At 43.1% G+C, this 23,037-nt stretch overlaps 1 protein-coding gene across 1 annotated transcript in view; it reads right to left on the bottom strand.

Moving 5' to 3' along the window:
• Nucleotides 1-8,120: 8,120 nt before the first annotated feature.
• Nucleotides 8,121-23,037, bottom strand: part of NECTIN3 (nectin cell adhesion molecule 3) — a 124,673-nt gene continuing 109,756 nt past the window's right edge. Inside the window, exons 8-9 of the mRNA XM_026492904.4 lie at nt 16,893-16,955; nt 8,121-16,120 (exon numbers count right to left, since the gene is read on the bottom strand). Coding sequence (XP_026348689.1) covers nt 15,941-16,120; nt 16,893-16,955 — 243 coding nt within the window. The 3' untranslated portion in view covers nt 8,121-15,940. The remainder of the gene's footprint in view (nt 16,121-16,892; nt 16,956-23,037) is intronic.

Genomic DNA, 23,037 nt, shown 5'->3' on the forward strand with positions numbered 1-23,037 from the left:
TTCAACCCAGCAAATATTTGACAGATGCGTATTATATGCCTCACCTGGTCTGGGGGAGCGAGGGAAGAGGCAAAAATAGGTTCTAACTTTTTGGCGCTTATGAGCTCATGGAGGCCCCACAGACCAAATGAGGAAATACTGCAAAATGGCGTAAGCTAAACTGTGGGCACGGGAGGTGCAGGCCCCAAGGGCCAGGCCGGAAAACACACTCATATGGACTTTCGACTAGAGGAGACATCAAGAGGGGGCATCTGAAAGGGGCTTTAAGGATGAGAAGGTCCCAGGCAAGAAGAGAGTGTGAGAGGTTAGAACAGCAGTAGTGTATGCTGGGGGAATAGTACATTAGCTGGTGGGAATAGAGAGCGCATGCTGGGAAGTGGAAGGGATAAAGCAGAGAGGAAGAACGCCAAGTTGCAAAAGGTTAGAGTACTAGAAAACAGAACAGAACATGATTTGGTCAGCAAGGAGTTCTTGTGGCATTCTTGAGCAAGACAGTGACATGAAGAATGGACTCTAAGAAAAATGTTCAGTCCTGGAGAACGCGGGCAGGATCAGAGCATGGACAGATGAGTGGGACTGTATGCCCTCAATAGAAAGCCACTTTTTCTGCCACCACCCTGATCTAAGCCACCAGACCTGTCCATTAAATGCTTTAACTAGTCTCTAAACTAGACTCCCAGTGCTGTCCTTGCCCCTTTTTTGTCAGTTTCAAGATGGCAGCCAGAGTGATCCTGTTAAAGCATAAGTGGATTATCTCTCTCCTCTGTCACAGATCCCTCCAATGGCTCCTAGCTCATGTCAGGAGAAGCCCAAGTCCTTACAATGCCCCACGAAGTAGTACCTGACCCAGTGCCCACCTCCCATTCCCTCTCAGACCTCATCTACCTCTTCTCCCCTCACTCGCTCATTGCTACTCCTCAAATGTGGTGGCCACAGTCCTGCCACAGGACCTTTGCACTTGATGCTCCTGCTGGCCGTATGGTTCTTTCCCCAGGTGCATGGCCCTCTACCCCTTAACACCTTTGTGAACATCACCTTGTCAGTGTCCCTGGCCACTCTTTCTAAATTGTAAAGCCTATGCCCCCAACACTGACTCCCTTCCCTACTTTTTCACTCATATTTCTCTCTAACATACAATTTTTTAAATTAAATTGTTTACTGTCTCTCTCTCTCTCTCTCCCTCTATCCCCATGAGACAGATATTTTTATTTGTTCTGCTCATTGTCATAGTCTTAGTATCTAGAGCAGAACTTGGCAGGTGCTTGGCCATACACACTGAATGAGTGAATGAATGAATAAGTGAATGAATATCACAGAAAGCTGAGAGGGGTTGAGGGTGCATAGTGGATGAGAGCTGTAAGAATGGAGAAAAAGGGGATCACTGTGTGAGCAACTGTATAAAGCCACCTGAGGCTGGATTCCAAAGGAAGAGTTAAGGAAACGCATGTCCTCTCAGCAGAAGCCCAGCTGTTCCTCGCTGTGTCTGAAACCTGGGCTGATAAGGCCGGAGTTTATAACGGGGAATCATCTTTGAAGCATGATAAACATCCAAATGAGACCCATTAAGTGACCTGTTACCTGAATAAATCTCGATCTTTCCAGGAAATTCCTAATGAGGTTTTGAAACATGTACTTTTTCTGTCTTTAATTCTGCTTGATGTTACTACAAAAAAAAGTCTATTTTAATACTGTTCAGAATTCTAAAGTCAGTATTAGCATGTTCTATGCACTTCGAGTTCATTTCTAAAATAGCATTTCGAGGTTTCTTATGACAAACAGTATAATCCATTGTTTTATAATTAGAACTCTCAAAGACCCTCACATATGTGGAAATTGAAAATAAGGAAGGAAAAGGATTATGAGGTGAGTGATATGAAGGAAAGGAAGATGAATATGAAGGTAGAAAACAACTGAAGATAAAAACAAGAAACAGATGGAGTCAAGATTTTTCCAAAAGTGCAGCTATAAATAAATATTTGTAGGACTACAGTCAAGGTTAGATCAATGCAAGAATGGGCAAGTGGGTGGGGGTGGGGGGGCAAGAGAGGAGCCGGAGCGGGGCTTTGCATGAAGGGCTCCCCATCCTCTCAGCATTCGTCTGGCCGTGTGCCTAAGCACATAGAAGTTATGTGCGGAAGAGCTGGGGGTCTGAGAGGACCACAGCAATTACGAGTGTGGAGGAGGACCGACATGACCAGGTCCCTTACTGATGTGCAGCACGTCTGAATCAGGCCATACATGCAGGTGCGCAAGAAATATCACATCTATTTTCCCCTAGTCAACTTCTTCTAAACCCAGGCTTCCATCCTAACAGGTGAGTTGGAAACTCAGAGCTATTCTGGCAACACTCTTCTGCTTACCTTTTCTATTTCAAGGTTGATTCAAAGTCCTGGGGTCCTACACAGTGCTGTGGTGCTGGCAGCGGTGGCAGCACTTGGAAATTATTGCTCTGTCCCCTGCTCTGTCAGCCCCTGTGTCTCTCCAGGCCCGCCACCGTGCTCTTCTTAGCCAGGACTAGGACACAGGACAGTCCAAGCTCCCTATTTACTGGGTGACCATCCCCTCTGAGGCCCTACTCCAAATGCAGAAATACCGGAAACAACATGGACGTCCAGATGTCTCGTGGGACCTACCATCCCAGAGCATCTTTTTCCGTTTGAGACAAATTGCCTTCTCTTCAAACTCTATTCTCAAAACGATGGTTTTAGGCTTTTAGGGGAAATTTCAGAAAAGAACAGAATGAACCTCCTCTGACATGAGGAAACTACCCCCTTGAATGGGGAAGGGAGGGGCAAAATACAGGCAGAGAATATAAATATCACCTTACTATCTACAGCGCCTTCCCAGCCTGTAAATAAAGAGCAACCCGTCTAATGAAAGTAACTAGCTTCCTTCAATGTCAGTCCTGGTGTGAGCAGGGGAAACGGAGGAAGAACTCGCTGCTGAGCCCTCAGCCTCTGAGGCTGCTGCTGCTGGGGGTCTCCTCACCGAGGAGCCGGGGAGGGGGGCACATCCAGTGGCTGAGGGAGGCAGGGGCATGGAAACCTGGCTATTTCACCCAGTGTGGGGGAACCCTGCGGGGCCAGCCGTGCAAGCCGTGCAGACGCCAGTGCTCCCTGGGGGGTTGGGTCGACACTTTCCAGACCTGCATCCCAGTTTTTCCATCTCTTCCCCTGCACCCCCCCCCACCGCCACAGACATTCATCTCTAAAGAAGTCCCCGCACACCAAAATTCATCTCAGCATCTGCTTTCAGAGACCCCAACCTGTCACAGTTCTTCTAGGCATGGTCCTAGAAAGTAGTTAATAAGATGGGGTTTGGGAGCCAAATCACAAGCCACCGGCAGGCAATGAGGACCCAGTTGGTGATAAACAGAACATGGCGTCCCCTGGCCCAAGGTGATGGTTCAATAGGTGGTTAAGTGCAAAGATATATCCCTGGAAAGGGACGAACTAGCAGGTGAGGTTTATCAGGTGTTGAGAAGGGAGAAAGAGTAACTATAAAGACAATGGAATTGGATGAGTCCTGCTGAAAGCCATTCATACACAAAAGCTCATGAAAAGCCACAGGCAATGAATAGGCAAATAAAAGCCAAATATGAGAGCCAGAGGATCTCCTTGGTAGTTACAAAGAGACTCTCACGTCCTGCAGCTGAGGCCCAAGCCCAGAATGGAATCTCGTGCTTATCTCCGGAGACCATTAAGTATCCCACCAAGGTCGACCTTAGGAGCTGTGCGCCCCCCTCAAGATCTACCCCCACCTCTGCTGGCTAGCAGGCCGACGGTAGGATCAGGTCACAGCCCCATCACCCGGGGTCAGGCTGGGCCCAGTGAGGGAGAAGAGGGACTCTGGTCCAAAGGAGCTGCAAGGTCTAACCAACATATACCCACCAAGGCCAGGGCAGCACCAGGGGCACCGGACTCTGAGGCTGCTTGAGCAAGGGTGGCCGGGACAGAGACTGTGGGGAGACTACTGATTTGGCAGCTTTCTCCAGAGACACAGGATGCAGACCTTGGAAACCCCCCGACCCCCCAGGAGATAGAGTCCTCTTGCTACTAGCACGGTTCCTAGCAGCATGAAGAGAACAATGGCCTCTACTAAGCGAAGCTGAAATGCCAGAATTTCCTTGGCAGATTGAGGAGGAAAGGATTAAAAGGCTCAGGGATGTAGACAAGCTAGTGTCTCCATATATATTATAATATATATCATGTGCAGCCCAGCAACCAACCAAAGGATTACATTCCACGGAAAGGTCTGGAGGACATGGTCTAGAGGACATAACATTTACCAAGGCCATCAGGAAGACGCTGGTGGGAAGGGCCCCAGCATCACTAAAATGCTCAGCAATGATAAAAGGACCACAAATGGTGATAGGAGAGAACCCCAAATGATAAGACCCCCTCCCCAATAACAAAGGCCAAGTGGGAAACCACCTGCAGCAAGCTGGGTGGATGTAATTGTCTCGGGGAGCACCTGGGGGACAGTGGCGTCGTGGAGAAGCTTACGGGATCCCTGGGTCAGAAGCAGCAGCAGCCCCTAGGGACTTCTTAGAAATGCAACTTCTCAGGACTCCACCCAAACCTACTGAATCAGAAACTCTGGGATAAAATCGGAGCTTCATCCAGCTGCGCAGGTGATTCTAACACAAGCTAACATTTGAGAACCTCCAGGACACAGGTTTAACCTGACCGACTTTGGAAAGCAGGGCTGTGCCAGGAAAGCCAGGAAGTTGGAATGAATGACAGCAGGGGATACCTGTGCTAGGATGTTCTTTGCATTTTAGAAAAGGCTTTGCTTTCTCTTTAGCCAGCAGAAGCCCAGGAGTTTACACAAAGTCACAGATTCTTCAAGTCTCTTTACCTCCGCGTTTCCACTTAGGAAATGTCACATTTGGGTAATTGACAATTGTGAGTGCTGAGCAATGAATAGCTCCACCCCTTGATCTATTGAACAAAGTAACATAACGCCCACTTCTGCCCAGCAAAGCTGCTGCTTTCCTTTGATTTGAGCTGAGGAGTAGAGGTCAAAAGCACCAATCCTACACTGTCACTTTGAGTTTTACCATCCTAGGAAGGGGAATGTGTTAGAAAAGGGAGAGGGAGACCCAGGAGAGTGTGGACAAGAAGGCAGAGCTATTCTTAAACACAGTCCATGAACTGATAGCGGTGTGGAAATGTGTGAGACCAGAAATTCAAAAGGCCATTTAAAGTCTGAGATACGAACTAATTATTGTCTGGATGATTCGCCACCTAATTTCTCTCTTTCTTACAGCAATTTCAGAAGGCATAAAAGGACTTTTCTCCCCCTCATATTGTGCTTTTTGGTGACAGCATAAATCTAAAGTTGAGGCTTTTCCCAGAACCTCTGGGAAGAAGAAACTTGCAGGAAAATACCTGATTGTGAGAGTTCGCAATTGCATATGTAGCCACCAGGACAAATCTTCCCTGCATCTGTACCCTTGCACAAACCATCTATGTGTGTGGAATACATCTGTTCTTTTGTTTACCAGGTCATTTCCTACCTATTCGACACCTAGCTAAAATATATTTCCAGGAAGTCTTTTGGATGGATCAGAATATGTTCCCCTTTGTGACTTTATCATTTTATTCCAACACTTTTTTTGACATACCAAGGACTGTGCATGTGTATGTGTTTATCTGCCTTGTGGAGATGCGGCTATGATCCCAGAGTAATGAAGGCGGAGACAAAGACTGTTTGGGAGCCTAATAACACAATGGAACGGGCAGATATTCTCCTTCCCACTGGCTGCCTCTAGGAGTGGAAGAGAAAACCAAGGATAGCCTTGAGGGGGGTGGCTACGGTTCCTGATCAACGTATGTCGTATCAGTTAGAGATGGTTTGGGTCAGTGACACGTTTGTAGCCGCCAATTATGCATGTCTCTTCCCAACTTCAGCGGTGTTGTGTCCGTTGCTTAAAACTGACCACAGTGGGGTATTCATCAAGGTTTTGGGTTTTTTTTCAAATCTAGCAAGCAGATTTATCAGCACTTTTTTCTGCATCTCGTTTGAAGAGGCTAATGCTTTCCTCTAGATTCTTGAACATAAAGAATGTATTTATAATACCTATTTTAATGTGTCTGTCTACTAATTCTATCTTCTACATCAGAAAGTTTGGCTAACGATGGGTCAAATCCAGCCTGAATCCTGTTTTATGTGGCCCATGAGCTAAGAATAGTTTTACCTTTTTAGAGGCTCATACACAACAAACATTGTTAGCCATCAGGGAAATTCAAATAAAAAACAAAATGAGCTAGCACTTCACGCTTACTAGAACTATAAGCAAAAAAGATAGGCAACAAGCATTAATGTGGTTGTGGAAAAAATGGAGCCCATACATGGGAGTGTAACAAAGGCAGCAGCTTCAGAAAACAGTTCGGCATTTCCTCAAAAGGGTAAGTCATAGAGGTGCCACATAATCCAGCAATTCCACTCTCAGATATATATATGTAAGAAAAACAAATACACATGTTCAAAGACTGGTCATGGCAGTTCATAGCAGCACTGGTCGTTATTCATAATTACTTCCCCAAATTGTGAACAACCCAACTGCCCACCAACCAACGAATGGATAAAACGGGGTCTCTCCATACAATGGAACATCCCTGGAATATTATTCCACAATAGAAAGAAGTGAATGATAAATGCTACAGCATGGATGAACCTAAAAACATGCCAAATGAAAGAAGCCAGACACAAAGGACCACATGGGACATGATTCCATTTACATGAAATGTACAGAACAGGTAAATCCAGAGAGACAGAAAGTAGTCTGGTGTTTGCCACGGACAAGGGGCTTGCGGGGTGGGGAGAGTGGATGGGAGTGTGTTTCTTTCGGGGGTGATGAAAATATTCTAAAATTGACTGGGGTGATGATTATATAACTCTGGGAATATACTAAAAAAACACTGAGGGGCGCCTGGGTGGCTCAGTTGCTTAAGTGGCTGGTTCTTGATTTTGGCTCAGGTCATGATTTCGGGGTCCTGGGATGGAGCCAGCTTCAGGCTCCGGGCTCAGCAAGAAGTCCGCTTGAGGATTCTCTCTCCTTCTTCCTCTGCCCTTCCCCCTGCTTCTGCAGTCTCTTTCTCTCTCTCAAATAAATAAGTCTTTTAAATAAATAAAATAGTTAAATCAATCATTGAGTTTTACACTTTAAAAGGATGAATTTTATGGTATCTCAATTTAAAAAAATTTTAAAGTGGTTCCCAGACTTTGACATTTCACAGACCAGGAAGCATCCATTCCCAAAACAAAATTCAGGGACCTGTGAGCGATACCAACTTTTTTTGGGTAAGTAATATTTTTGAAGTTATTGGGGTGCCTGTGTGGTTCACTCGGTTAAGCAACTGCCTTCGGTTCAAGTCATGATCCTCGAGTCCCAGGATAGAGCCCGCATCAGGCTCTCTGCTTGGCGGGGAGTCTGCTTCTCCCTCTAACCTTCCCCCCTCTCATGCTCTCTCACTCTCTCCTTAAAAAAAAAAAAAAAAAATCTTAAATTTTTTTCAAGTTACTATCTGATACTAATATCATTTCATAAAAGAAAGCATATTTTAACACCTAAGGATTAATAAGGAATGAAGAATTCTTTAGGCGGAATAAATTTAGTTTCACTTAAAAAAAGTATTAAGTAATTTTCAGAAGAAGCAGTTATAATAATGTGTAACTGATCACATTTCAAAAACATTTCCAATACTGCCTTAAGTATGAAAGTACTTCTGTTGCAATTTTTTTTTTAAAGATTTTATTTATTTGACAGAGAGAGACAGCCAGAGAGAGACAGTCAGCGAGAGCAGAACACAAGCAGGGGGAGTGGGAGAGGGAGAAGCAGGCTCCCAGCGGAGGAGCCTGATGTGGGGCTCGATCCCAGAACGCTGGGATCACGCCCTGAGCTGAAGGCAGACGCTTGACGACTGCAACACCCAGGCGCCCCTCTGTTGCTATTTTTAACATCTTTTTAAAAAATGGATTCCAATATAGAAATTTACCATTTCTATAAAAGATGTTCTTCAAATCTTGAATTTTACAGTCATGTAATTAGGTTATCACTTTTTATATGTATTTTAAACATAACTGGTTTATTGATAATAAGGTAAATGAAAAACTTTAGTTGATAAAAAGTTTATTCAAAACATGTCAAGAACCATACAGTTCAAAAATAAAAGATAATTTCTCGTAACTTAAAAATAAAGAATATCTATTACAACCACATTAACTCTACTTTTATAATACAATCTCAAAATCAAAGCTAATTTTTGTATTTCTATATTTTGCCACAGTTGAGCTAAAATCCTCCTCCTTACCCCACTACATTGTTATGCAAACCTTTTAGTTTTAACACTTAAAATACAACTTGAGCATTTTCTGACAAGAATATATACTATTGGTTTCTTCCTATACACAGTTCAAATTCCTAGAAACTAATTTTTACTAAAAATATTTTTAAAAGAAAAAAAGGGGGAAACAGGTTAGAATATTTTATTTGAAACAATGGGCAGATTAGTATTCTGAACTGAGCTGCACAAGAATCCATTTCTACTTAAAGACTCTCCAGATTATTCGTCACACGTTTATATAGTACGGGACATTCGCAAGATGCTTTCCACCATTTATTAGTCAAGACTCACGACCCCCCAGGCGCTGTGAAACAGCAGAATTAACGTCAGATATGCAGGGAAACCAAGGCATACGGTCAGATCTCTCAGGGCCAGAGTGAAGTCTCACTAGCTTCTGACTTAGGTGCAGAGTCAGATGCTTGTTTATGGAGTTAGTACATTCATTCGTTAATGATGGGAGTTCACGTAGGTGGGATTTGCTGCGGGACAATTAGTTTTCGCTCTGTAAGTTAAAAGTTCAGAGCGTGGATAAGGTAGAGAGGACCATTTCAGTGTGAAAAGGGTTAATGGGAAGAAAGTTAAAACCAGAGTAAGCCTATTCAGACAGAGATCACTTTTCAGAAATAAAAATTGCAAAACAAGAATAGGGAAAGAATTATAGCTATAGAGTTTCTCATTTCTAAGCCAAGGGGCTTTTATGGAATCACTTTAAAAGTAGGACCTCTCTTGAAGACAACCCTTAAGTATCTTATTTTTCCCTCCACAAAGCCCCGTGAGGTACAGAGTACAAACTTCCAGGGTAAGACCAAGGAGTACAGAAGTTAAGACGTTAAGACCACATAGAGAGGGACTAGGCTGGAGCAGATGTTATGTCTTAAAGCATTGGCTTAGAAATAGAAACAGAAGGTAGAGGATAAACAGGAACTTTTCTGGATGGACAAGTGCAATAATCCAGGATCCAGTAGCCACACCAGCTACTTAACATTTTTTTTTTTTACAAAGGACTTGGAATTTCAAGTACACAATGAAACCTAAGACGACAAATGCTCTTCTGGGTATTGAAATACACAGTAAGTTCTCATAAGACCACGTGAAGGAGCAGAGGCATAAACGAGCCACAGTGCAGGGAAGTGCAAACTAACGCATTTAGGACAAAATACTGCTGTCTATAGTTAAAATATGATGGACACTGAGCTATGAACATGACTTGAGCAAGGAATAATTTAGCCTGATCAATGTGCTAGGGCGGGTTAAGGAAAAATACTGGTCCTTATGGGAAACATTATTAAAACCCAGAACAGTGACACCTCATCACTTGGAAAATCCTGTGCAACCCTGGGCTTCACAGATCTATTGTGAGTTATTATGGGACGTTAAGGATGTTGGAGGTATATTCCTAACCTCTGGAGGAGACGCAGGAAACATCTCTTCCTGGCTGTCAGACCTACTGGTAGCAGGATGGGTCACAGTTCTAAGCCAGTGTAGCAAATCTGATGTTCTGGATTCCCAGGGAGTTTTCCCTCGAGGTGTCCTTTAATTGACTGTCACAGTTCAATCCCATGTCATGATGATAAATACCACCACTTCAGGCTACGATACTAAGGATCCTGCTGGGAAAAATCTCAAGAGGACAACTGTTTGGTAAAGAATACAGAATATAGCTAGTTCTTTTTGGTGCAGGGAGGTATGTAACTTGATACATATCATGGCCTTAGACCCCAAACACTGCTTAGAGAATTCTTCGGAATGGACCAATGGAAGGGAGTTATTGCCAAGCGATGACGTGGAGAATCCTCGTGTTTATCCACGGCGGTTTCCCTTCTCCCTGAGATGTAGAAGGAGCTCCCACACATGCTCTCAGGTGAAACTGTGTGATAACACAGCATGCGGGGTCATCGGAAGTTCTGACATTCTCTTTCGTTCTAGTTTACTCGGCGCCATAATCAAACTGAAACTTGAGAATAACTCACCTAGTAATGAAAATGCAGTAGAAGTAAACCTAATGTTTTATGTATTTTGACTATCTAGGTAAATATGACCTTTCTGTTCCCACCTCTAACCTTTTCTGCAGAGATAACGTTAAAGCAAATACGATAAAATGAGCCTGAAAGAGTGAAATGTTTGCAGATGTGAGGGTTCTTTTGCGCGTGTGAATGGAAAATTTTTTTTCAACTGCGAATTTTAAGTGGCCCCTTCTCCCCTCTGTCTGTCTGTCTCTCTCAGGTACCTCCCCTGCCCCCTTTCGGCCAAGAAAGAAAAGGTTGTCACTAAGGAGAAATGTCAGCAGGTGTGATATCCTGAGGAATCCTTAACAAATTCTGTTACATTCTATGTAATTTAAATTATTTTGGAAATTTTTAATTAGTCTTAATAAACACTCTGGGAGAGGTTAATGAATATTTGAAGAATCCTAGTGGGGGAATAACATCCTCCAAAGGTTGTTAGCATTTGAAAAACTCTAGTCACTTTAGAGGCTTCTACCAGAAGAGCTTTATCTGCAGTTTAACACCAGAGACTTTGTTAATAAATGATTCTGTTCAATGGCCAAATTAGTAATGGTAAAGGTATACGGCCTGGCCAAACACTGCAGGGCACTCCAGCCCTTCCCTCAATAGGGTATGAGACTCTTAGCAAGCCCACTAGCCCCAGATCCCTAGATTACTGACCTGTGTCTAGCAGTGAAACGGAATTGGGTCGCCTGACACTGAACATACTGGAATATTATTGGATTTGCTTCTAATAAACATTTTGCATAAGATATTGTTGAGTTCCCCAAAAGAACAGAATTGGGACATTTTCAAGCTTACAGGACAGCCTGACTCTGACAGGACCCCTGCTTGCTTATAAACATGAATGATGCAGAAATTGGTCTAAAAGCTGATTGCAGTGTAAAGAACCACCTGGTGAGGTTGGGGGTGGGGGTGGGAGATGATCTACAGCCTCCCCCACCTCTACACCCTGAAGGCTACCAGAACAACCTAATCCTTGCAAGTGACCAAACTGGCCAAGTCCAGTTCACAATAACTTTCTTTAATGGAGGAAATAGAAATTCCTTTATAGGTATAATAAAATTAATTCAGGCAGAGTCTATAGTTGAATAGGCTTGCAGATAGCAGTTTCTGGTTTCTCAGAAGAACTGGAAGTCCCTGGTCCTCCTAGATCTGCACACAGCCCAAGAATGAAGAACCTTGTCAGTTAAGCACAAGGCTGAGTCACGGGTGGGAGGGGGAAGGTGGGGGGCTCTGACATTTCTACTTCTTACTCTTCCTATTCTTCTGGTTTTCTACCAAAGCTGGCTAGTTTGCCATCTACCCCCCTCTCCCTGGGAGTTCAGTAAAGATGGGACACACCAAACAGAGCAATCAGTGTATCAAAGAACTAAGCTGAAGGTTAGAGAGAAGTTTGTGCCCAAATTATTTTGAATATCCCAACTGGGATGGGGTGACTTTAATTATTTGATTGTTTTTGCAGCTACAGTTAATCTAGCAGAGTCTTTCTGGGCATTTTGAGAAGTTCAAAAACTAAGCAAAATTAAGTAAAAACTAAGTAAAAATGAGCATATGTGCTTCCTTTCATTTTAATAAACATTTCTTAGGGGTTTTTTCCTATGTATTTTCTTAGACCTCCTTTAAAAGACGATCAAGAAAATGTATTCCCTAACTGCACTCCCCAGAAGCCGATCTGAAAGAAGAGCTGGCTGGTGATGAGCACGCCTGTGGGGGTACGGCACAGGACTGGGAGCCTTTCCATCCCCACAGGGGCTCCTGGCAACGGGACAACCCAGGAGTTTGGTCCTAGTCCGGGCGGGGATTCATGTACGGGACTTGTCGGGAATCCTGTTCATACCGCAAACTCAGTGATGGAGCTGTTGGTAGTAGTAACCTGTAAACCAAGAGCAACCATGGTTATGGCTCTTGGTTCGCACCTGCAACTTTAGACAAAGCCTGAAAGGCGAAGCTCCAGATAGCAAGCTTTCCACAAGACAAAACAGGTGTCACGGTAAAGGAAGGGGCAAGTCCCCTTGCACTTGGCTCTACTCAAATTGGGTCAAATTGAAGTTTTCATGGGACCACTTGGTTCTCCCCAGTGCTGGTGAGCTCTTAGAAGTTTAGGTTCAACATTTAATAACAACGGAGTCACAGGCCTTTTCGGTTTGAAGAGAACTTCTAATTTCCCATCTGTTATTATCTTGTTAACTCTCACATTTCTGAGAGGCTGACAGGGAAGGTAATCTCTGCTTTACGGATAATAGGCAACGGATGCCCTAGCGAGGTTAGGTGACTTGTCCAGGTTTCCGCGGCCAGAAAGGGGGGAAGTTGGAAGTGGAATCTGTTCTTCTGGTTCTTGGCGTCTGGCCTGTCCTTGACACCTGGAAGGAAGGCTCTATTGTATGTAAAGAATAGTACCAGGAGGCCAGCCCAGGGCAGGGAAAGAGTGTAGACGAAAAACAAAAGTGAATGTTAGACTGCTATGAAAGAGAATTTAGGAAATCATCCTCAAAAGACGGACGAAGACATTGTGCTAGCCTCGTGAGTAAATGAGGCCACAAGAGATTTATGAGGGAACCAGCTCATTTAGCTTACAGGGCATTTATTTCTTTAGTATCTACCACGTGTGTGCTACAGGGAGGTCTACCGCAGGTAAGAATTTTATATTACGAGTTCAAAAAGCACAAACTTCTTCAAACTTAGAAAATATATGAAGGCCAAGGATAGGAGAACCCTCACAGAAGGGGCAACGAATCACTGCCGTTTAAGAATCCATCTCAATTCCTATGCCAGTAGGCCAGACCAATCCTGGGCGGTGCAGAGGCTGGACCGGCGTGGTGTGCAAAGGCACCGGCCCGCTACTACAGCACCGGCGCCCGCTCCTGGAGCCTGGGCTGCCTGCACAACAGGCCACCCCGGCTGCGTGTCCGAGACGGAGCACGCACACTCCCCCTGGAAACGCTGAGCTGCCATGGTAAGCGGATAAGCACTCTGGGGATTTACTTCTGTTTCCGTGTGTTCTAGTAAACCAGTTATGGCCAGAGTACCTAGTATCAGCTGTGGATTGTATCACTCACTGACCTTTAAGAGTCTAACTTCCAAATTTAAACCGCCATCATCAAGTCGTCTAAGCTTCAAATCTGGAGATCGGCAGGCTAATCTCGGATGGCGTTTTTTGTGAGGGGGCTGGCTCATCAAACCCTTCCAAAGCTCCTCTCTGTTCCATTCAGTACTCAGAACAGATGAGAGACACCAGGATAAACAACTACAGCGCTTCTCTGACCCATGTAAAGGGCCAACAGCTATAAAATCTACCAGTCCGTTCAGGAACTAACTGCTGTAGCTGACAGAGAAGCAAAGAGGACAGTGAACTAGCCGGCTATGAGAGAGCTGTCTACAGCCCGAAATTTCTTTTCCAGAACTACAACAAAATGTTAAAAATTCTATAGTGGGTTCTTCTTGGTAGGGAGGGCCTGAAGATAGGCCAAAAGGCTCCTAAAACCCAGCCCTTCCAAATCTAGTGCAAATAAAGACATCTTTACTCCCCCCAAGGTCCGACATAAGTTTTTGCGCTGCTAATTCAGCAACCAGCTTCCCAGCAGGACCCCAGAAGCCATCCTTACCGGGTAAGACATTTTTAAAGCTTTCTAAAGGAGGTGATATACCACCGTATCTCTTTCTTTGCAACATCTAGCATTTATTAAAAAACCACTTCACTGTCAAGGAGAATTCGGACCAGAGCCATCTTTCTGTCGGGAAACAACTGCAAGAATTCCTCCACCTTCAGCTACAGTAATTCACTGATGGGATTCCAGGTAATAAAGTCAAATATTCTCTTTCGGCGCCATCTTGCTACAAAGGGCAGTGACCTCAAACTGAGGTAGCACAGTGACAGGGTCCTTGGGATTTACCCTGTAATTCCATACAACCACAGAGCCTCTGAACTTGCTACAGTGCTGAGTCAGAGTTTAAGCATCTGTTCTCCCAGAACTGTGGGTGACCCAGGCAATAGGGGCAGACCGTGTGACCACTGCAGAACCATCTGGATAACTTGTCTCAGAGCGTGGCAACTAAAAAACAGAAACAAACAGACAAGCAGGAACCAGAACCAACACATCAATCACCAGGTATCTTTGGTATCTCATTAGAAATCGAGGTTAATATGCTCCTGTCCCTCTGAAACTTAGGTTGGAAACGTGTACTCTTTTATTAGTACTTATGTCATTTTTTTCTTAATATATGACAAGTCTGTAGTGTTTTTAATATCTGTGACATACCTCTCATCTCCCAGAACACACAGTAAAACAATGCTTTCCTTAAGATGTGAGGACAGTGATCGACATTTGCGCGGTACCTGGGCCCCCCACTTCTGCTCACCTGCTGTAAGTCCTACCTTCAATCTCAGTGAGGCTACGCTGGCAAAAGGGAGTGAGAAAACTCAAGACGGATATTTGCAGGCACCGAAGTGTTGCACTGGTAAGTCAGGCACTATATTCTTTGCTTTTTAGCATGCCTTCACTCTTGTTCTTGACCAGGTAAAAGAGGGTGGGGGGGATAAAGGACAACATGGGGGTCTGACATATCTGCCATCCGGAAGTGGCACTTTTCAAAAAAAATTTTCACATTTTCTACCTGGCTTTTAAGAGCAGGAGTTATTTCATGGTGATTTTCCAGCAGGCTTTTCTGAGGTAGATAAAATACGGATGAGAAGTAGAGGCAGCCGGGGGTGGCCGAAGCCCGTGTGGGTGGGATTAGTTTGGGAGGAATCTCAGCAGTGCAGCCTGAGCTTGTCACATACAATACTACAGAAACGAGGGACAGGGCTCAAGGCTGTCCACTTAGACAAGGCTTTTAGAATTTAATAGGGGGGAAATAGGCTAATCTGGCTAGGAAAGAACAGAACTGTGGGAACGACAGGCGAGAGCAGAACCTGGGCGAGCACGCGCTAATCCAGACCAGGCCGAGAACGGCACAAAACACGTATCCCTCGGGACCCGAGTGATCAAGAAAGAACACGGACTACAGTTATCACAGGCTTGAGGGTTTCCACCGCTTTGTTGTTGTTGTTCTGGATAAAGAGCACATTCTGCCTCTTTCCCCAGGCCTCCTGTTTGCACAGGTACTGTAACTGCAGTAAGCACGTCCGGGAAAGCCAAATCCCGACAAAATGATGAGTGAGATGGATTGTGAGCTCTTTCTGCTCATCTGAGTTACAGATGAATAGGCTGGCCTGCCTAAGACCGAGCAAGGCTAACACTCCCAGCTGGGGCCTTTCTTTCTGGAGAATCACGGCTGCCATCGCACGCGGATGCTCTGTTTGAATGAACACGCCGTCCAGGCCCAATGTTAGTAGTTAAACACTATCGTCACAGAAACACGCAAAGCTACTGTCAAGCTCACAAACACAGCTGGTGGCTAAGGAACTCTTAAGGAAGGAAAGAAATTCGCTATTGGCTCCAAGCCATTCATCACGACTTCTGATACAGGTAAACTGGGGTGGTTTTATAGGAAAGAGAATAAAATCATGACCAGCGGCTTCAGTTTCTCTCCCCGGTCTGTGATTAAACGTTTGTCAGGACATCCACCAGAAAGAGAGGGAAATCACACGTAATGTTCTCGCGGGTTGATGTAGACTCTGTCAGGGTCGTTGCTTTGATGATGTCTGCCAGGACTCCGGTCTTGGTAGCATATCTGACTGTAAAGGGGGTACATCTGCTGAGTCCCGTCTTCCCCCACGGGATTCTCATCTTCATAGTCCAATCTCCTGCTATTTAGTCCATTCTAAAAATTCAAATATTGCTTACATTAGCAGAGCAGCTGTTTGCATTTTTCTAGCACTTTGGTAAAAACAGGCAAGAACCGAATTGATTATAGTCTGTGTCTCTGATTCATTATCTCACAAGCTAATGAAAGGCAAGGTAAAGTCCAACAACTTCTCATTTTCCAGTCCTTTGATGCTTACAATACCTGAGTGAGAGTCACAGCAGCTCCTAAAGAGAAAGTTATGACTAACGGGACCATGGTCAATTTCAGGTTTCGAAATTCGGAACTGGTAGCCGTTCAACTAGGGAAGAACAAGGCTGTGAACTTCCGGAGTCCCTCAGCAAGCCTCAAGCTTGGGATGTGTGCATGAAATATACAGAGAATCGCATCCAACAGCCAAAACAGAACTGAAAGAAACCCTGGCATTCAGTGCTGGGGAATTCGGGAAAAGACAGTGAAATGAACTGGTATCTGACCATATGCCCAACATAACTGAGAATCAGAAACGCTGTCCCACTGACACCATCAAATGAACCTCCAAGATGCTTTGTGGTGTCTCTGGTACTGACCCCTCTGCCCGGTTACTGGTTTCATAAAACTCCATTACTTCTAAGACGGGCAAGCAAGCTCAAGGACTTCACAAAATCATACTGTGGATGCTCAGATAGCAGAGAGGTGAAAAAAATAATTTTCATGGAAATCAAATGATATTTCAATAAGCATGGCAGCCACCAGCTCCACCCGGGCAGACCCCCCCCCCCCCCGCCCCCCGCAGGACCATGTTACTTACAGAGTGCTGGAGACCGCCGACCTCTCTGTCTTGGAACTGAGTCTGCAAAGGCAAGTGTTCGGTCTGGAAGAAGAAGACAGAACAAGACACACACTTTAAAGCACCTGGCACACAGTGGAACACATCAACCAAGGCCCTGAAGATGCCTATTTTTAAAACGGCCTTTTGTGTCTTGTCAAATGTGTGCCAACTAAGCAAATGTTCCATTTGAGGAGGGGATAAGTAAATACATTGAGTTTGTCTCTCTCTCTATCCTAACTCCAGACTTCTTCCGGAAGGAAGAAAACATACAGAACATCTGCTGCAGAAGCTCTCAGGCAAACTTCTTTACCTCTTACTTGAGGGAGGACTTAGCATAGAAGGTCTCTTACCTTTTCCGCAGAAGAATCTGATACTTTGAATCAGCTAGAAGTGGTGTGCAGGTGGTGACGAAAGGTTATTTTTTTGTCCTTATCTATAGATATATACATAGCGTCACCCTTCTCTTCCTGATAGCTACTCTGTGCCTCCCACCCCAGCGCAGATCATACAGGGGATTCCTCATTTTCAAAACTCACCCTAGGAAGAATCCCTGTTTCCCCTTGGCTTATAAATGCATCCTTACCCTTCAGCCCCCAGGTCAAATATTAGCTCTTCCAAGAACCCTCTGCACAAAGCATATATTATTGCAATTATTTGTTTATATTTGCTTGTCTCCTTCACTAGGATTGAGGGTGCTAGTTAGAGTATTTTACAAACATTATCTCGTTCATAATCTCTCTAAAAATTCTATGAACGGATGTTTCTATTTTACAGATGACTAAAACTGAGGCTCAGAGTGGTTCAGTAAGGTGTCTCTAGTCACACAGCTGGGAAGTGGTGGGTTATGATTCACACGTGGCTTTGTCTGAATCCTAATCCTATATTCCTATACACCCTGCAGCTAGCTCAGCGTCTGGAAAATAGATGTTTAATAAATACAACAGAAGAAGGCCCGAAAGTCCCAGCATGTAGGCATATCTATCAACATGCTCTCCTTTTCACTGTCTTTCCTCATGCTGTCTTTTTGGCCTGGAAGGTCTGCCCCTTAGTCTCTGACAGTTGAAATACCACCCCATCCATCTTGGCCTGGCTGAAGTCATTTTTTTTTTTTTCCTCCTACAAGACCCATCGAAGTTCATTTCTTTACTCCTAGTTTTCCTATTGTTCTTGTTTCTATCTCTATCATAGCATACACCATTGATCGGACAACACCTGTACCTTTCGACCCTAGTGAAGAGTGACAGCCTTTCCTGGCCATCCTCCTCCAGCTCCACACCCCAGCCTGTGGCTCTGAACAGTAGGAAGTCAGAGGAAACTAATGAATTTACTGAACTCTAAACTATTAATTCTTGATATCCCATGTTAAGGTTATCCAAATTATAAATTATGTCTGACAAATTTGTTTCTCCTGTCACAATCTGCATGATTCGAGGGTGTTTCCCACATGATCATGTGATATGGATAGTACATACTGGTACAAGTCCAACGCAGGGACAGTTTCATGGAGTGTAACCAGTCACACAGGGCCTTATGTTCAGAGGTCCCACTTTGGGGTTTAATGCTCGTGGCTGCCATCTTAGATTCTGTTTTGTAAGCGGTCTAATGAAACAATGGAGCATGCCTCAGTGACCTGTAGCCTCAAGAGTGTCCTCTCCTGCTGCTTGTGTTTGATTTGGTTCTTGCCGCCCTCCCCCCCGCTTTCCCCTCCCTGTCCCTGTCCAGTGACTGTGCTGGGAGGGGCCTGAGTGTGGTACAGGGAAGGCTGGGGTCAGGACTGCATGTCCCCCGCATCATGGTATTTCTGGCAGGTGGCAAGAGGACACGTCTCAGTGAGGACAAGTCTTTCACCCCCACCCACGAACCTGACATCACAGTCTTGACATTGTTCACTTTCAACAAGAGGCCCTGCATTTTCACTTTACACTGTGCCTCACAGATTATGTAGCTGGTCCTGCTCCAAGGAAAATAGATTTGGGGAAAAAATACCTAAATTAAACTGGCATTTTGTTTGCTGTTTTAGGTGATCCTGGTTGCTGTTCTCCCCTTCTATCAATACAGGTAATTAAGAAATTATTCTACATCAGTGTTGTTATCTAAATCGACAAGAGACAGGCAGTTAGAAGCTTCTGCGTAGAAAGGACAAGTGCCTTTCTTCCCACTGGGACCAGAGTGTAGAAAGCAAAGGTGCAGTCAACACTGAAAAGAGACCACATTCCAGAAATACAGTGATTACAGCCTCAAGAGTTCAAGAAAACATTTGGTTGGAATATGTGCTGTTCTATGTTTATGCTATAAAATCCCAAATGGCAAATTTAATATGACCAGAAAATAAATTACCACTCAGATTTTCCCAAACACTCAGGGTAATACTTATATTTGGTCATTGTCAGTGAAACACAGTAACAACCTGTAAGCCTTTGGAAGCCAGTATTCATGGAAGGCAGAATGAACCCTGCAGCATCCTGAGTAACAATATAGCCAGTAGTAAATTAATAGTATTAGTGTTATGGAGGCAAGAAAATCTATTTTGTTTCGATATAAAGAGATTTCAAAGAGCTGTGGCTTTATGAGTAATAATAGCATTGCTACATTTTTCTCATAGAAGATATATAATTAGCCAGAAGCGGTACGTGTGAAAATAAAGGACAAGAAAGAGAGTCCAGAGAGAATTTCTAGAACTGAGAAGGAAGAAACGGTGCCTGGACACTATGAATAATCTTCACTTGCACTGAATGGATGACAAGCTTACGTGTAAGTTCCTTTTCTCTACCCGATACTGTAAAATGTCACTAACAAACCACTACCCCTCCTAGGCACCCATGAATTTGTAATATAATACTGAACCAAATTCTATGCAAAGTAGTACCACACATCCTAGAGATGGCCCTGCATTAGGGATCAGGGGTCGCGGAAAAGCAAGCTGCCCTTGCCTCAGCATTGTGCAGCCACCCAATTTCTGACAAGATACATAAGGAATTTAATTTAATTTAATGGCGGGTGGGTATACGTGTTCTATTTCTGCACTCCCTAAACTACCTGAAATGTTGAATATCTGACTTTAAAAAAAGGTTAATCACCAGTACATTGAACAGTGTCTTGCATAATACCTTACTTACGTCTGGTGCTTAATAATAGGTACTAAATTAACTTACAGTGTTTAACTAATGGATACACGACATATATTATTCTATGATTCTTACATTTTTTTCCCCTAGAAAGCCTTGGGCTATTCTGAATCTCTGACACATATTTTGATTTCCTTACTGGCATGTACTATCTTGTAACAACTTCTGTTGGGCTACAACCCATATGCACTTTCCTCATTTCTTAAGTCATGTCGACTTCCTTGCTCTAATGCTTCTTCCTATAATGACAAATGATACATTTATTACTTCTGCTTCCAGTCTTGATGGAGAACTAATACCAAACTAGCCCTCCTGTCATGAAAGACACATCAGAAAACTGGAAAAATACATGAAACAACAGTTTTCAGACACTGGATAACTGTGCTGCACAGGACCGGGATCTCAGAGATGGAAACACACACGGTGATCCTGTAATAGCTGGTGACTATCTGATTTTTCTGCTGATTTGGGAAGAGAAAAACCCAAGAAGAGCACAGAGCCTTGCTGAGCTGAGGGGACAGAGTTCAGCACTCAGGAAAGCTGAGATGACTGTAATCTGTGGGACAGGGTATTGAAGAGAAGGGGAATCCTCACTGGACATGTGAGACATTCAATAGAGACCCTGAGATCATGCTTTAAGAGTAAGGCTACAATAGTTCTAGGGCACAGAGTATTCTAGAACAATCCTAACAAAGCTTAAAAACAAGCTCCAGAAGAACAAGTTGATCTTAAATTACCTGACTGCAAAAAACAACTCAATCCTTATTAAGGAATGACAGCAAAATTCAAATAATTGACAAGATAACATTCACCATGTCCAGCATCCAATTAAAATGTACTAAACATGAAAAAAAAAAAAAAAAGGCAGGGAAAAAATAAGTCAATAGAAACGAACTCAAAAGTGACAAATATGGAATTAATAAACAAGAACTTTAAAACACTTATTATAAATATGGGTAAGGATGTAAAAATATGAACATAATAGGAGAATCAAAAACTATGAAAGAACTGAAAAGAATTTCTAGAACTGAAAAAATACAATGTCAGAATTGAAAAAGTCACTGCAGGGCCTTAACAGACACCACAAAAGAAAAGACAAATGCACTTGAAGACAGAAACTATCCATACAAAGAACGGATGGGAAAAAAGCTAAAAAAAAAAAAAAAAAAAAAAATTGAATACAGCTTTAGTGATCTGTGGAATAATATCAAGAGATCTACCATTTGTATATTTGGAATCACAGAAGGAAGGAAAGACAGGAAAAAATATTTGAAGAATTGCTAAACTTTTCCAAATTAGATGAAAAATACATTGATGGCTCTAAGAAGCTCCATGAAGTCCACTAAGGGTAAACATAAAGAAAACTACTCCAATAGATGTCAAACTTGAATTGTCGGAAACAATAATAAAGAAAATTCAAGATGGGGCCAGAGAAAAAAGTAAGATACAGTATGTACAGAGAAATAAAGATAAGAATTATCACTGGCCATTCACCAGAAAAAAATGAAGGTCAGAAGACACGAAGCTAACTTTAAAGCATTGAGTAAAAACAAAGTCAAGCTAGAATTCCATATCCCACAAAAATATTTTAAAATAAAGATGAAATAAAGAAATTTTCAGACAAGCAAAAACTAAAAAAAGTTATCAGCAGACTTGTACCATAAAAATGTTATGGGAAAGTTTTTTGAGTTGAATAAAACGGATTCCAAACAAAACTTCATCAATTCTTCAATTTTTTTAAAAAAAAAGATACATTATAGGTTAGAACAAAAATAGTTAAGAATATACTGTTAGGTTTATAACATATGGAGAAATAAAGTATATAAGAATACTAAGGAAGGGCGGGAGGACACTAAAGTACAATGTGTGTTAAAGTTCTTACAGGACACAGGAGGTAGTATAATATTGCATCAAGGTAAATAGTGACAGATTAAAAATGCATATGCCAATCTTCCACTATGAGCCTGCTTCTTCCTCTCCCACTCCCCCTGCTTGTGTTCCCTCTCTTGCTGGCTGTCTCTCTCTCTGTCGAATAAATAAAATAAAATCTTTAAAAAAAAAATGCATATGCCAAAACCCAGAGAGATCACTAAAAAAGTAAAACAAACAGGTATAGCTACTAATTTAAATCAATGCTAAAAATTCTCAGTTAATTTAAAAGAAGACAGGAAAAGAGGGGAAAAGGAACAAAGAACTGATGGGACCAATAAAAAGCAACTAATAAGGCGCTAAACTCAAGCCCATACATGGCAATAAATATATTTACTAAGAATAGACTAAACAGGGGGCCTGGGCAACTCAGTCGTTTAAGCGTCTGCCTTCAGCTCAGGTCAAGATCCCGGAGTCTTGGGATTGCGTTCCCCTGTCTGGCTCCCTGCTCAGTTGGGAGCTTGCTTCTCCCTCACCCTCTGCCTGCTGCTCCCCCGGCTCCTGAGTGCATAAGCACTCTCTCTCTCTCAAATAAATAAATAAAATCTTAAAAAAAGAAAGAAAGAAAGAAAGAAAGAAAGAAAGAAAGAAAGAAAGAAAAAGAAAGAAAGGAGGAAAGAAAAAACTAAACATTGCAATTAAAGTCAGGGATTTTCAGACTGGGTTAAGAAGCAAATCAACTAGATGTTAGCTATGTGAAATGCATTTTAAATATAAAGATATAGCTAGGGTAAAAGTAAGGGAATGGAAAAACATGTACCAGGAAAGCATGATTCATTAAAAAGAAGTTTAAACAGGAATGTCTATAATATCGAAGCGACTACAGGACAAGGAAAATTACCAGAGATAAGAATCTTTCAGGGGTTCCTGGGTGGCTCAGTCAGTAAAGCATCTGCCTTTGGCTCAGGTCATGACCTTGGGGTCCTGGGATTGAGCCCCACATCATGCTTCTTGCTGAGAAGTAACTGCTTCTCTCTCTCCTTCTACCCCTCCCCCTCGCTCATGTTCTCTCTCTCAAATAATAAAAAATCTTAAAAAAAAAAAAAAGAATAATCTTTCATAATGATCAC

Source organism: Ursus arctos, unplaced genomic scaffold, assembly GCF_023065955.2.
Source record: "Ursus arctos isolate Adak ecotype North America unplaced genomic scaffold, UrsArc2.0 scaffold_4, whole genome shotgun sequence".
Taxonomy (NCBI): Eukaryota; Metazoa; Chordata; class Mammalia; order Carnivora; family Ursidae; genus Ursus; species Ursus arctos.